Source organism: Rhodamnia argentea, chromosome 1, assembly GCF_020921035.1.
Source record: "Rhodamnia argentea isolate NSW1041297 chromosome 1, ASM2092103v1, whole genome shotgun sequence".
Taxonomy (NCBI): Eukaryota; Viridiplantae; Streptophyta; class Magnoliopsida; order Myrtales; family Myrtaceae; genus Rhodamnia; species Rhodamnia argentea.
In genome coordinates, this window is record NC_063150.1 from 31,955,955 (window position 1) to 31,973,016 (window position 17,062).

A 17,062-nucleotide genomic window follows, 5' to 3' on the forward strand; every position below is an offset into this window, starting at 1 on the left:
ATTTAGATAAAATTATTTCCATTTTCATTTTCTTATAAATGTACTTATTTTGATGGGTATCAAAAATATTTTTTGCTGAATTAAATAGACTACATAATTTATTTCGTCATATTGTGCTGAAAATAACATGATGACTTGGGTAAACATCAGTAATATAATCGGATCTTCGGGGTGAAAAAAATGATAATCCCACCAATTTTTCCAGCTACCGCCTCATAGAAAATCTGTACCGCTAGTACAGTGTAGAGAAAGAAGCGAAGAGCTCAGAAATGGAGTTCACCCTCAGCGGCAACGCCTTGAAGACCTTCGCTCACTCCATCACTTGCCTCGTGCGTGTCGGAAACGACCTCGTTATTCAAGCTTCTCCTTTCGAGTGTTGAAACCTAAATTTTGACTAATTCATTCGGGAAAAATTTGCACAAAAATTAGAGACTAACTTTAGTATCTACAAAAAAAAATATTTATTACATTTTCATATAGTATCGCATTCCATTCGCATTAAATCGGACCAACGGTGGACGGATGTGAGGGAATAATTATGAATTTAATTAATTGGACCAAACTCGTGATGGTTGGAAATTTGACTAAGCTCATGTAGTAGAAAATCTTGCATTATCACGTAAAGGGCAGTGCTTGGAAAGTCTATATTATTTGATCAGATTTGGGAAGAACAAAAGTATAATCCTTAAAATCGTTAATTGCATCAAAATAAGATATGAGGATATATTTTTTGGGTTTCAAATGGGAAAGAGAGAAATCTATGATGTGTGGAAACAATCCGAATCAAAGCAAGGACACGTAAGTCACACGTACGGGAAAAAGCGAGTGACAGAGAGAGAGAGAGAGAGAGAGAGAGACAGAGACAGAGACAGAGAGACAGAGAAGCTTTCGGAGGCCGCACAATTTTGTATACGTACGGGAAAAAGCAAGTGAGACAGAGAGACCGAGAGACTGAGAGAGAGAGAGACAGATCATAAAACTCACGTTCCCCATGGTACGGATGGTCATTGAAAGGCACTGGCAGAACGGACTGAAGAGGTTCTCTTTAGGATTCTATTCTAGTCCTTATCTCATACACAAAATCTTGCATGTACTTTTAGCTTACTTCTATAGGATGAGAGCCTTGGTGGCTCATGTGTTTTCTTGGTTGCATCCAAAGAATCCGTAAGGGATCCTAGCGTTGGTTGAAGGGATATATCGCAAACCGATTCAAAACGATCGCATAGGTAATAGAAGAAAAAATGGACGACGCACGGTTTATTCGGGTTCACTCCAGAATAGGATTACGTCTTGTAAAGAGATTTCACTAGGTTTTTAGTTTACGGCCGCACAACTCGTTACAATGATCAATCAAAAACGAACAAATATATATATGCTTTAAACAGACTCAAAACCTAATCTATCCGAAATCCCTTTAATCCCTCAATAAATGGGTTAACTTAAACAAAAGTCAAAACTCGTTGAGGTTTCGGGGGCGTTGCCCCCGAACCCCCGCCCGCTCACCGGCGAGTAGTCGTGCTTCACTTAAAGGTTAAAACCCATTCTCCGCTCAACATAAAGGAAGATAATTGCTGAGGACATGGGGGGACTTCCTTCCCCTGAATCTTAATTGGATCGGGCCCATCTCCCAGGAAATCTCTCACTCCCCAACCCATTTTGTTGCATATGAAAAGAACAAATCTTAGCAATCCATAATGCCATGTGCTGACCAGAAATATTGTGATTACGATCAACCCACATCATTGGGGTGGATATTACACAGAATGCCCCTGCGGATGGGTGGGTTCATGTGTAGGTAATCAAAATTTCTCTGACTCGCTTTTTTGGGATTCTTCCGGTTTTTTTTTTATTAATCAAAAGTAATATTTCATTTTATTCACATCTTGATAATGAGAAATATCGTAATTCAACTGCAAACCAAAATATATCTCAAATAATTTCAAAACAAAACAAGTTCCGGATAACAAAGGAAATCATTAGAACAAAGTGATGGATGTGACATCCTGTATTCCGACTCATTTTTGAAGTTTTGAATGAATGAAATGTCTCATTGATGTATTTCGGTCGAATCTCACTTGAAATTGATCCCTCTTGAGCGGACTAACCAAATGGGAATGGCTGCCTAGGAAAAATCAAGTACGTGGATCTAAGAACTTGATCCTGGATTGACTCTTTGGCCATGAAAATTGTCGAGAGAATATTCTGAACCAATATAGATCGATCCTAGAATGATTAAGGAACGATTTGGATAATACCCTACGCTCGGATCACGGGTGATTGCGTTTGACCTCGTATGGGTTCCGAACGTCTCTAAATTATTTTTTAATGACTGTGTCTGTCGGGACTAGTGATTGACCATCACAATTGAATGACAACCAAAGTCGCCATGACTCGAGAAATTCTTAAACGTGATATTAATCACGAGTCGATACGCGTAACTCCTAAAAGCCGTCCGTTAGTTTGAGATGCGCTGAAATTTCAATTGATTGAGATTGATCGCGAATCGAGTTTCAGAATTTGACGTCGGACCTTCAGGGGTTTCAATAATTCAATTTTGGACGTTTCCTCATCCAGTGTACAATTTCTTCGTGGTTCACCCCAAAGGGTTAAGGAAAAATAAAATTTGGACTGAAAATAGGAAAAGACTCATTTACCCTTGGAGAATACCCAAGTTTTCACTTGGCTCAAGCGCATTTCGGTCCATACCCCTCTTGACCGAAATTTTGACTAGTCTTTGTGGGGAAAATTACCTTTTTGCCCCTCTTGACTTTGAAGACCCAAAATATCTCTCCCAAAAATTATCCAACCTTTTATGAATCAAATTTTTGGCCATCTTCTTCATCATTGCAAGACCACTTTCTCTCTCTACCCTATTTTCTCTCCCTTGGCCAAACTCCATTGTCTCTCTCTCTCCCTCACCGAAAATTCTTCAAGCAACCACCGGTGTCGCCTTGAACCGCCGGAGCTCAACCACCACCGTGAACCACCTTGGATCGCCGGATCTTTGTGGATCAAAGCCGATCAAGGGGAGTCGCCGGAGCGGCCTGTTGGAATCAAAAACTTCTCCCGATTTCTCGCCGGAAAATTCGCTAGAATTGTGGTAAGTTGATTCCTAACCTTAGATTAGGTATCTAGGTTGCTAATAGACTTTGGATTGTGTAGTTTTGAAGAAGAATTGGTTGGATTTGTGCTTGAATATGGTGTTGGCCGAAAATGAAGAGGGGGAGGAGAGAGAAAAAGATGTGTTCTTGCATGAATAGTGAATATGCATGATTGTTAATGGATGGCTAGGATTTAATCTTGCCTTTCATGCTTTAATCCAATGGCTTATATGGAATCTTGCTTAGGAAGATTGATCCGATGGCCGAGATTAATTCCTGCTTAGTGTAGATTAATCGAGTGGTGGAGATTTATTGCATGTGGGGATATTTTAATCGTACGGCCCAAATTAATCGCCACGTTACTATAGTTTATTTCTATGGTACGTATTAAATGTACGTTAGTGGAATTTCGATCGGACGATGATTAATAATTGCTACGTTGGTATAATTTCGATCGTGTGGCATAGATTAATTTTTGTGTGGGGACAAAAATTTAATCGTGTGGCCCGATTGGCCATTGGTCTTGTGTGATCTAATCAGGTGGTCCCGATTTATTAATTCTCTAACGTGAGTGAATCACGTGGTCTCGATTTGTTAATTCTCTAACGTGAGTGAATCACGTGGTCCCGATCGAGTATTTATTCAGTATATTTGAATCGAGCGGTCTCGATTGGGCGGTTGAGGAAAATTAGAAAGATCGCATGGTCCCAATCTTTTGTTGGAGGAAAATTGGTGAGATCATGTGGTCTCGATCCGCTAATCAGGAAATTTAGCATGATCACGTGGCGAAGATTGATCGATCGGAAGGATTTAAGAGATCGTGTGGTATCGGACGAGCGATCAAGGAATTTTTGTTGTCATATGGTCTTTATGAGGATTATTTGAGAGGAAATGTGGAATTTTACCCTGAAGCGTTATGACGCGGGGTTTGTATTTATAAGACCATATTTTGTTTGAGGAGTTATTACGTGGGCTCTGTTATTATTATTCTATCCCGAGGCGTTAAACGCGGGGTTACGTGTATTATTTTATCCCGAGGCGTTAAACGCGGGATAATAACCTGAGGCGTTATTACGCGGGTTATAGTGACCTAAGGCGTTATTACGCGGAGTTTTGTATTCATCCTGAGGCGTTAAACGTGGGATGCTAACTTGAGGCGTTAAACGCGGGTTAGACCGACTTGAGGCGTTATTACGCGGGCATTGAGAGTAATTATATTGACCTGAGGCGTTATTACGCAAGTCTGTCAATTTATATGTTAACCCGATGCGTTAAACGCGGGCATATGAGTAACGTGGAATTTTATATGATAGCCTGATGCGTTAAACGTGGGCTTTGGATCAACGTGGAATATTTTATGTGATAGCTTGAGGCGTCGAACGTGGGCTCTGGAGTACGTGGATTATTCTTATGATAGTCTGAGGCATGGATCATCGATGTGGGAGTAACGTGGAATTTTTGTAAAGGTGTGGCAATTTTTGGAGGAAGAATGGAATAATTTGGAATTTATTTGTGGGCTTTTGATTGAAGGAGGAATTGTGAGAATTGTTTACCTAGGACGTGTCTGGAGGCACTAGCGCCCTAACCTAGGATTAGGAACTTTCTTACTGAGATTTATTCTCACCCCGTCGTGGGATTAATATTTTCAGATCTCAAGTGATGGATCATGTGATCGCCATGGTGGAGTGACATCGGAAGCCATCTTTGGGAAGACTTAGATATTTAGCTCTATTCGAATGTAACCTTTTGTAACCTTAAGTAATTGATAGTTTTGTATTGTCTGCTTCAACTATGCAGCCAATTTGGTGAATACTAAGAGAGGTACCATCCTTCGTCCTAAGTCATCTCTGTTTATAATGAAAGGAGTTTTGCATTCACTTCCGCATGTGCATTTCTTTTACGTTAAGCTCGAATTTGATGGCCGAGGGATCCTGGGAGACTAAAGAAAGTCAAACGGCCTGGTGGGATGTTCGCGTGTCTGCAGGGTTCGGGGCGTGACAATGGATTACAAGCTTAATGAGAACATCTATGACTTTTTCACACCACAATCGGCGACCAATCATCAAATTTGTCTTCAGTAATGAGCACACATCGACAGCTCCATCTTTTACTACGACTTTGCCTTTCGATGGTACTCGCCTAGATTTGGTATCCCCAATACCATCACCGAGTAGAGTAAAAAGGTTGAACGAGCAAGTTTCTTTCATCTTCTTCAATACTGAATTTGTTCACCAACGAAATCCGAGGAGAGCGAAATCCCAAGAACATACACGTAGAAATCCCTAAATTTAAACTAGATCGTGATAGAAATCTATTAAAAATAAGAGAGCAAAACTTTCAAATTTAGGCTAAATCAGAAGGGAAAACTCTCAATCAGAGGAAAAGCAAAAAAAAAAAATCATATCAAAATAACTTAAGAAAATGGTGAGGGGAGGGAGGGAGGCCTTCTCCATCGCTTAGTAAATGTTGCGGGATGCGTATATGCTTCCTGGGACTTGAATGTGTTGCCACTACCCAACCACCCAACCCTACTGGGTCAATATTACGCAGAATGCTCCCGCATCACCGTTCTTTGTGGTATTTGCCTCGCTAAGTCTCTTCCTTTCTTGCCGGAACGTATAGCCTACCCGCGGGAGCAACGATAATGGAGAACGACAACTCAGCTGATCACCGTGGTCGGAGGTAAGCTCCGTCGACCTCTAACATGTCTTAACCACTGTGGCTCAGCCTCCATCAGCAAGTTGGAGGATTGCTAGTAAAACCATGCCAAAGTCTTGATGTTCTTTCCGGTTTCCATCTCTGATCATGTCCACTGTGCATATTCCATTACGTGAATGCTGTTTTCTTTGGGAAAAAACCTGGAATCTACGTATATCCGTTGAACTTCGTACCGCCCAGCTTTTTTCCATGTTCATGATGACTCAGATTCTCATAACAGAGCATGTACTTACGGCCACATTTAGTGGATGGAAAAATGGCTTGTTTCTTTCATCTTCGTGAACTTGCACCACCCAGATTTTGTCGTCGGTTCTTTTGCAAACTGACCCATATTTCTGCTCTCCACGTTCATAATCAGAACAAGGCATACTTGGACGTACCCATAACAGAGCAAATTCATTTGGTGATTGAATATGGTTGACTTCATAGCAGCAATAATCCCAAACGATAGAGTTTGTCTAAGGGTTGGGAAAGGTTTTGGAGGAGTTAAGGAGGTATCCCCCAGTTCTCTGATGTTACGTTTTGTCCAAAAGAGGAGTTTTAATTAGCTTAATTAGCGGTGAATCAAATAGATGGGTTACACTCCTGCGGTGCATACAGAGGTTAGACTCCTGCAATGCATCGACTCAATAATCCCAATTGATCCAGTTTGTCTAAGGAGGGTGAAATAAAAAAAACAAAAAAAAACTATTATCTCTTTTCGATAATAACGTAGTGTTGGAAAGAATGCGACCTTCTTTTAAAGTTATTTGATGAGAAAATTCTGTATGTTGTTGAAGAGACATGACTGTATACGCACTGTGTTTCTTCTTTTGTCCAGAGAAACTCATATCAAGAACAATGTTAAGTCTAGTTAGCTTGTCCTCCTAAGAAAAGATAAGACCTGCAATTGCACTACAAAAAAACACGGATTTAGCCACGAAAAATTTGCGACGAAAAACATTCGTCGCTAATTTCCGACGAAAATAGCAACAAAAATAATATCCGTCGCTATTTGCGACGAAATTAGCGACGAACCAATTCGTCGCTAATTAGCGACTAATATAGCGACGAAAACAAATTTCGTTACTAATTTGTGACGAAAATAGCCACGAAATAGTTTTCGTCACTAATTTGCGACGAAAATGGCCACGAAATAGTTTTCGTCGCTAATTTGCAACGACAATAGCCACGAACAATATTTCATTGCTAATTTGCGACGAAAATAGCGACAAAAAAAATTTCGTCGCACATTAGCGACAAAAACAGCCATGAAAATATTATTCGTCGCTATATCCTTTGCGACAAAAATATGATTACGTCGCCAATTAGCGATTAAAGGCCACGTTTCGTCGCTAATTAGCAACGAACACCTTTTTTCGTCGCAAATTCTTTTCTTAAAAGTTAGCGACGAACTGTTATTTTTGTCGCAAAATTAACATTATGAATAAAAATAACAAAGAAAAAATTAAAATCAGCGACGAATAAATATTTTCATCGCTAATTTAGCGATAAAATGTATTATTCATCTCTAATATGATTTAAATAAAAATAAAAATAAAAAATAATTAACGACGAACAGTGTTTTTCGTTGCTAACCTCCTATTGTGCATTTAGTGACGAAAACTAAATTTCGTCGCAAATTTGTTGCTAAGCATTTAGCGACAAAAACCAAATTTCGTCGCAAATTTGTTGCCAAGCATTTAGCGACGAAAACCAAATTTCGTCGCAAATTTGTTGCTAAGAATTTAGCGACAAAAACCTATTTCGTCGCTAATTAGCGACGAATCACGTTTTTCATCGCAAATTCTCTTCTTAAAAGTTAGCAACGAAAATTGTCATTCATCGCTAATTTGCGACGAATGACTGTTTTTGTCGCTAAGTAGCAACGAATAATAATTTCGTCACTAATTACTATCCTTAATTTATATTTTTTTTCCATGTTTATTAGAACCTTTTTTTTATATTTATTACATATATAAAGTAGTGAACAAACAAAAAATAGAGATCTATTTTTTTGATAAAATATAGCTTAGAAAAATATTCAACTTTGATGAGATACTAAATAGAGTAGAGTAAGGATCTACTCAAAAACGATTTGCTTTGCATGATATTAAATCGCCATAAATATATATTGTAATTGTGTCATTCAGAAAAATGAAATTGATCAACTCTTTCTTCTAAGATAGATAAGATACTATCAACGAATAAGAGATGTTCTAAATCAATTAATGAAGTTTTCAAAAACATTATAAAAAAAAATGAAGTTTTTTTCAAAATTAGGAAAAATTATTTCTTTTTTATTTTGACTAATAAAATATCATGAAAGCTTAAGAAAGGCATTAGTTGGGGGAAGAATATGCCCAAATCGAATTTTTTAGGAACATATCAAGAGATAATTGGATTTGATTAGGCAATGTGTGGTTGGTAAACAAGGATCGGTTTTCTAGCAAGGTACATAATGTATCGTCAAATATTAGATATGATTATACAAGATCTAGTTTCGTTCAAGTAACGGATTCTAGCTAATTGAAAGGATCTTCTAATCAATCCAAAGATCGTTTCGATTCCATTAGTAATGAGGATTCGGAATATCACACATTGATCAATCAAGGAGAGATTCAACAAATAAAAGAAAGATCGATTCTTTGGGATCCTTTCTTTCTTTAAACGGTGAATGATTTAAATAAGAAACGCCTATAATACGTCATTTAGCTTAGCTTATTTATGTTATTTCTTATATTCTATTTTCTATTAATTTATATTCATTCTTTTTAATAGAAAATGAAATAGAGTGAATATTATTTAAATTAAAAAACTGAATATATTATTAATTAAGTAAAGATTACATTAATAATAAAAAATGAAGAGCGATCAATTTATTTATTTTTATTATCCTTGTTCCTGAAGTAGAAAGCATTCATTCTGTTCCTGGATAGCTTCTTTCAAAAGGGCTTCTATTTCCTAATGTTTTAGTAGAAAATATAATTTATTGGAATTGAGGTTTATTCGTTTTTATCACTTTTTCTTTTCCACGGCAAGTGCCGTGGCTAATTTCGTCGCTAATTGGACTATTCGTCGCTAATTAGTGACAAAAAACAAATCATTGTCAAATTACCAACAAATATAGATGCGAGTCCTCGCTAATTAGCGACAAAAAACAAATCATCGCAAAATTAGCAACGAATTTAGTAATTGGCGACAAAAAATATTCGTTGCAAAATTTGTCACTACATAGCGACAAACAAGTTTATCGCAAAATTAGCGACAAAAAACTAAGTTTATCGCTATTATATAGGATAGAATTTGTTGCTAATTTTAAGAAGCTTCAGATTGTTCTCATTTTTCGTTACTCATTTAACAATGAAATTTCCAATAGGATAGAATTCCAAATTCGAATTATTTTGAATTCTATTTTTTTCAAAAATAAGAATAGAAAGAAAATATTTAATAATAAATAGAATAAATAAAAATTTAATAAATTAAGAAATTGAAAATATATGAAAATAGAATATGAATAAAAATTAGAAAAAAGAAAATATTCAAATTATAACGAAAGAAAAATTCGTTGCTAATAGAATATGAATAAAAATAAAAAAGAATAGCGGCGAATAAACTATTTCGTCACTAATTTAGCAACGAAAAAAAGGGTTCGTCGCTAAATTAGCCACGAAAAAAATCGTTCGTCGCTAATTAGTGACGAAAAAAAATGGTTCGTCGCTAAATTAGCGACGAAACAAATTTTTCGTCACTAATTGAATATGAATAAAAATAAAAAAGAAAATATTCAAATTAGCGACGAAACAAAAATTTCGTCGCTAAATTAGCGAGGAAAGAGTGATTCGTCGCTAATATAATATGAAAAAAATGAAAAAGAAAATATTCAATTTAGTGACGAAAAAGGGTTCGTCGCTAAATTAGCCACGAAAAAAAATGGTTCGTCGCTAATTAGCCACGAAAAAAATGGTTCATCGCTAAATTAGCCACAAAAAAAAATGGTTGGTCGCTAATTAGCCACGAAAAAAATGGTTCGTCGCTAAATTAGCCACGAAAAAAATGGTTCGTCGCTAAATTAGCGACGAAACAAATTTTTCGTCGCTAATTGAATATGAATAAAAATAAAAAAGAAAATATTCAAATTAGCGACGAAACAACAATTTCGTCGCTAAATTAGCGACGAAAGAGTGATTCGTCGCTAATATAATATGAAAAAGATGAAAAAGAAAATATTCAATTTAGTGACGAAAAAGGGTTCGTCGCTAAATTAGCCACGAAAAAAAATGGTTCGTCGCTAATTAGCCACGAAAAAAATGGTTCGTCGCTAAATTAGCCACAAAAAAAATGATTCATCGCTAATTAGCCACGAAAAAAATGGTTCGTCGCTAAATTAGCCACGAAAAAAAATGGTTCGTCTCTAAATTAGCGACGAAACAAATTTTTCGTCGCTAATTGAATATGAATAAAAAATAAAAAGAAAATATTCAAATTAGCGACGAAACAACAATTTCGTCGCTAAATTAGCTGACGAAAGAGTGATTCGTCGCTAATATAATATGAAAAAGATGAAAAAGAAAATATTCAATTTAGTGACGAAAAAGGGTTCGTTGCTAAATTAGCCACGAAAAAAAATGGTTCGTCGCTAATTAGCCACGAAAAAAATGGTTCGTCGCTAAATTAGCTACAAAAAAATGTTTCCTCGCTAATTAGCCACGAAAAAAATGGTTCGTCGCTAAATTGAGCATTTAGCGGACGAAAACCAAGTTTCGTCGCAAATTTGATGTTAGGCATTTAGCGACGAATCATGTTTTTCGTCGCCAATGCTCTTCTTAAAGTTAGCGACGAACAGACATTTTCGTCGCTAATTAGTGACGAAAAATCTGTCGTCGCAAAATTGAGCTCCAGAGTAACTTATTGCCTCATCCTATGTTATTTCTCACTCTTTGACCATCTTCGTCGCTTCTGTTTCTCCTTCATTTCCCCCTTGCTTCTTCTGGCTTTCTTTTTCTGGTCCAGCCGAGCGACTCACATCCACCGACCACTACAGCCTCCACCACTACCCTCCGTCCACTCCCGTCGCTGGCCACGCTTCACCGCCAGCCGGCCTCGCAATCTGAGGCCGAGACCCACAGATCTGAGGCCGAGCCCCGCTACCAGCCTTCCACTTGGGCTTCGCCGCCACCAAGCACCGCTACCAGCCACCTCCGGCCACCAGATCTAAGGCCGAGACCCACAGATCTGAGGCCGAGCCCCGCTACCAGCCTTCCACTTGGGCTCCGCCACCACCAAGCACCGCTACCAGCCACCTCCGGCCACCAGATCTGAGGCCGAGACCCAAAGATCTGAGGTCGAGATCCACAGATCTGAGCTCTCTGCTCGTGAAACCGACGCCCACCCGAACCACCAAACCATCGTGTTCGTCTCTTCCCTGCTCCTACTTCCTGTGTCTAGAGCTTGGTTGGATTGTTTTTAGCCATTTATTAATTTTGTGAAGGTAGAATTTGCAAGTAGTCTTGCCTCTGGGTTCGTCTGTTCTATTTTTGTGAAGGCTCCTCTCATACGTGGTAATGATAGTTGAAATTTGGAATCGTTATACATTTTGTCTTGGAGGTAATAGATCCTGATGGGGGTTGAAATATTTTACAGGAATACACAAAAACCCTTCGACAGCTTTCAGAAGCCAGGATATCAGACTTGTTTCAGAGGAAATATGCCTACTCACTTATTGTCGGTATTCTACATTAGTTTAAGTCTTGCAACTTGACTTTATTTTGGAGGGACGAGTGTGAAAATTGATAACTTTGATGTGTACGTTGGAGTTGGGTTGTTGGTACTGCAGCAATTTGGAGGGGTGAATGGAATTGCTTTTTATGCTAGTTTCATATTCACATCAGCTGGTACATGTGGATTTGTTTTGTAAAGCTATGTTTGATTTGGAATGCAAAAAGCAAGAAATGGATTTGTTTATTCTCTGATTTTTGACTTTTGGTAGGCTTCTCTGGTAGTCTCCGGACTATAGCAATGGTTGTCGTTCAGGTTCCCCTCTCTTGCTTCTCTTAATCCTGTTTTGGCCATTGAAACTGATTCATGCACAAATTCTTTAAAGGTTATTCTCATTGAGGGAGTTGAAATATTTGTTGTACGATTAACAATTTCTTATTGCATCACCCACTATATGAGATTGACTACATTCATTTTCTATACATGCAGGAGATCTTGAAAGATGCCACTGAAATAGAACTGCAAACTACTCATGAAACTGATCATTCACTAATTCTTTAAAGGTAATATTCTCATTGAGGGAGTTGAAATATTTGTTGTATAGTTAACAATTTCTTATTGCATCACCCATTGTATTAGATTGACTGCATTCAATTGTTATACACGCAGGAAATCTTGAAAGATGCCACTGAAATAGAATTGCAAACTACTCACGTGGCATCTCAATTAGCCGCTCATTCTAAGTTCACATCCTATTCTCCTTACAGGTGGAAAGGGTCCTAGTTCCTGACATACTTTATGTCTGTCTTTGCTACAGTTGATAAATTATGTCTCATGCACTGCTAGTTGCTTGCTGATATAGCCTGCCATGCGTAGCTCTTTTTACTTCTTTCCAAATACAATCGGAAAAAGTATAAGATAAGATTGAAGTTAAGTTAAAATAATAAAAAGATGTTATCCAAGAGGACATTGGTTCCTCATTTCAGTATTTTTTTCATATATATTCATTTTCTCCTTTCAAATAGCTGCTGATAGCCTGCACTGGAGACTGTAGAGAAATTGCATGTGCTTCTTGCATTAAAACTTTGATGATACTAATCTATAGAGTTTTCTTATGTTTTCAACAGAGATGTTGATTACAGTGGACAGGGTCATCAATGAAATTGGAGTGTGATTTATCATTGTGATTGTCATGGCTGTTGATATCCTTGACGAGGCATCCAAAACCTTGGCTGCTATGGTTGCTCTTGAACATTTTAGTTAACCGTATAGTGTGTAGATATTTTTTTCACTTTTTCAACAATTCCTTGTTGTGTAAAACACCTGGGATATTCAAGGTCAGTCAGGGGTAAATTGTTCCTTAAGGCTCCGTTTGTTTCACGGAAAATATTTTTTCGGAAAATATTTTCCCCAATTTCCGGTGTTTGGGGACGGAAAATGAGTGGTCAACGGAAAATATTTTTCGGTCAACAGAAAAAATCTTCTAAAATCAAGGAAAATGATTTCCATCTTTTGGGGAGGGGAAATCATTTTCCCCAAAATCTTCCTCTCTCTTGCCTCTTCCTCCATCCACGTTCTCTCTCCTCCAGCCCTATGGTCTCGCAGTCTCTCTCTCCTCATCCCGTTCTCTCTCCACCGTGATCTCGCAGTCTCTCTCTCTTCCATCCCGTTCTCCCCGATGAATTTGACAACCCGAAAAAGAAAGAGAAAATCTCGATCAATATTCAGTGGATCGTTCGGTGGACTACCCCAGCCAGAATGCCAATCATCCTGTCGCTCGCTCGCTTCAGTTCGGGATTCGCAGAATTCCAGAGCGGCGGATGACATCTCCGACGGAGGCGGCGGCGTCTTCTTCAACTTGGAAAGCGAGAGGAACGATGATTTTTTTTTTTTTTTTGGGGGTCAGAAAGAGGGATGATGAGTTGATCAGCGAGGTAGGTGGGCGGAACTCGTTCTTGAGCGAACCCATGGTTCCGCACAGAGAATCTGATCATGTCCTCTCTCTCTCTCTCGCTCTTAAAGCTTGAGGACAAGCTTTAATGGCGATGGTGGCGATTCATCGAGCGATGAATCGTTGGTGTTTTTTGCAGAACTCTAGAGCGACGGGCGCACGAAGGAAGAAGAAGCAGGAAGAAGGAAGAAAAGACAAAAAAAAAAGGAAAAAAATAAAAGAAAAGACAAAAAAAATAAAAAAATAAAAAATCGAACTTTTAATAAATAAATAAAAGGAAAGTAGTGAAAGAAGAAAAAAGATAAAATAAATAATTAGCATAATCATTTTAAAACAAATAAAAAATTATTAAAAGGTCGGTACATCGGAAAATATTTTCCTTACCAAACGGTGGAAAAATTTTCCAATCCGTTTTCAGATCTCAGCCAAACATCAGAAAATATGGTCATTTTCCTAGAAAACAACTTCCTGGAAAACATTTTCCGGAAGGGTCATATTTTCCGCGAAACAAACGGAGCATAAGTATACTCTGGCTCCCTTGGTTACTGGTTGGAGTTATGTAGGGTGATTTCAGCACGCCCCAATGACTGCCTGCTGAAAGTTCCAAGTTCTAGCTTTGGTTAATGCTTTACTTGGCTTTTCTTGTCGGCCTTGTACATTTTGTTCATTATGCTCTTAGACTTTGGCATTGCATATACCGTCTGGGAAACAATACGATGATGACGTCTCATTCTTAATTTAGATAAATATATTTCATTTTCATATTATTATAATATTTTGATGTTATTAATTGCTTAATCAATGTTAAATATAAATTCTACAATTTAATTTGCTTTTAATTAGATTGAAAAATAAAGGAAATGGTTTTATTGTATGATCACAAATTATTAAAGTGCGTTGCAAAAATAAAATTTCGTCGCTAAATTCGTCCCTAAACAGTATTTGTCGCAGAGTTCGTCGCTAAAGAATTAATAAAAATTCGTCGCTAAATAACAATGTTTGTGGCAAAATTCATTGTTAAAGACGTATTATCGAGTACATCGAAAAAAAAATGTCATCGCTAATTTTGTCGCTAAATTATTCCAAATAATTGGAGATGATTTTTTCCACGAAAATACTTTTGTCGCTATTTTCGTGGCAACAGATTTAGCGACGAAAAATTTCGAGGCAAATGTCGTCGCTAAACCAAAATTCGTCGCTAATTAGCGATGAAATTGGCATCGAAATTATTTGTTGCCAATCGGCGACGACTTTTCCACGACAACTTTCACGGCACATTTGCAACAAACTAATTTCCGTCGCTAATTTTTGCTACGAATTTTTTTCGTCGCTAATTTGCGATGAAATTTAGTTTTCCATCGCAAATTTGCGACGAACTTTGCAACGAATAAATAATTCATCGTCAATTCGTTGTCGCAATTTAGCGACGAACAATTAAAGTTCGTCACTAATTGTGCAACGAATTTTGCGACGAACTCATTTCGTGGCAAATTTGTGACGGACTAAATTCGTCGCAAATGTCGTCGCAAATCGGTGACGATAAGATTTCGTCGCAAATTGGCGACGAACTAAGTTCGTCGCAAATTAGCGACGAAATTTCATTTTTTCGTGGCTAATTTTTGCGACGCTGTATTAGCCACGAATTTTTTTTCGTGGCAAAATTCGTCGCAAAATCCATTAGCGACGAATTTTGCCAAAATTTTCGTGGCAAATTTTGTGGCTAAAACCTTGTTTTTTTGTAGTGTTGCTTTGCTTTCTATCCGGTAAGCATGGGCTTCCCCGGTAGTTTTTTGCATCTGGGTGGTTTTCTTTTGTGCATTAGTGTTGCACGCCGGAGTTACATTTTGTCCAAAAGAAAGTTTTAGTTAGCTTAATTAGCCGTGGATTATCAGATGGGTTAGACTCATCACTGCATAGACTTGTTAGCTATGATTTACACCAGAAACTTGACATGATACCGCGAATTTTAAATTTCATTTTGAACTTAAATTAATTTCGATTTGTTCTTGCGAGTACAACTTAAGATGCTTTGGGAATCACTTGATGTTTATGGTAGACTCATATCTTGATAGCTTTTGGAAAAACATTCTCTAGTATGATGGGGAGGGAGCTCACGATTAAGCTTTTGCGTAAGGCTTTTGTCTAAATAGAAGCTTGTTGATTTTAATTCGAAGATATGGAGCAGAGCTTGGAATTCAAATTGCTGCAACGTATAATGAACATCTTGATTCCATGGAGGAGACCTTACTTCAAGCTATCAGGGACGTGCATAGTTATACGGCTCCAGCCAACGTCACCGGTGCACCCGTCATGCTTGTCTACACAGTGGTGAAAAACGTCCGGCAAAAATTAACTGTCGAGATAGGAAGGCAAGATATTGGCCCAAGGCTCCGACTTGCATATGCTCTCCTCTCTGTTGCTCTCGGGTGTGTGGCATGCAGTCTGCTGATTTACATTCTGCTTAGTGACATGTCTTGGCCGATTCTCGTTCTCTGCATCCTGATGTTGATAATTTATTCAAATTCAATCCTGAGGATTAATTAGAGAATGGTCACAATTTTCGGTTTCCCTAATGTTGTTGTGTACTCATTGCGAAGTTGGTTTTGATGCGCATCTTGCTAATGTTGGCTCGGACATGAACCTTGTGTTGTACTATTATTTCCTTAAAACACCTTTTACATTACAATGCAAGGTATATGTAAGGTATATGAAGATCTTTCTTTCGACCAAAAAAAAAAGGTATATGATGATGACAGCTACAATGACGATGATAATGATGCAATTCAATGAACTCGGAGAAACGGGTATATTTTGTCTTTGCCTAAAGAGAAACAGGGGATTTGATTCCAAGAATTTGACAAAGAACGATATTATCCTCAATCACTACTCTTTCCATACAAGAATTGCGATTTTGATGTAGTTCATAACTCTAATCCAAAGTCAGATATGTTCCAAACACTATCTTGATATGTACTTCCATGTCCCAAGTGGAACCTACTTAGCAATAAATGTCTTAACACCTATGCATTTCAATGAAATATTGGACGAAATCCTAATAGAGTGTAGATTTAGGTCGGGATACTTGTATGAAACATTTTACAAGATGAAAAGTAATTTGGGTAAATATGTAATGGGCTAACAATTTCGAATTTTTTAATTGTATCTTACTTTATATTGGGAAGCTCTATCGTATTTTTGCATATTACTGTTTCACCTCTAAAAGTCATATCAGTTGAATTTTTGCTTGGTTTAATTTTATTATCTGTTTCAAACGAAGCGAGTTTATTGGTTACTAAACTTAATAGTGCAATGAAGTTAGAAATAATTGGTTACTAAACTTAAACGAAGCGAGATTATTGGTTACGAAACTTAATTGATGTTCTTTAACTAATTTTACAGTAATAGTTATATTAGAATGCAATTAAATCATGTTACGAGATAATCTACATTTAAAAGTGGGAGTAACTAATCTATGATTGAGTTGCATTATTTAACCTTGATTATATGTAGTTTGATATCATCAGATCTCCAACTACTATATGATATTTAAGCACCAGTCGTAGATGATATGGAAGCGGTCTCACCTTAAAATCCG

At 37.5% G+C, this 17,062-nt stretch overlaps 1 protein-coding gene across 1 annotated transcript in view; it reads left to right on the plus strand.

Moving 5' to 3' along the window:
• The first annotated feature begins 254 nt into the window (after positions 1–254).
• Positions 255–17,062, plus strand: part of LOC115752807 — a 43,659-nt gene continuing 26,851 nt past the window's right edge. The window contains exon 1 of the mRNA XM_048283746.1: positions 255–375. Coding sequence (XP_048139703.1) covers positions 270–375 — 106 coding nt within the window. The 5' untranslated portion in view covers positions 255–269. The remainder of the gene's footprint in view (positions 376–17,062) is intronic.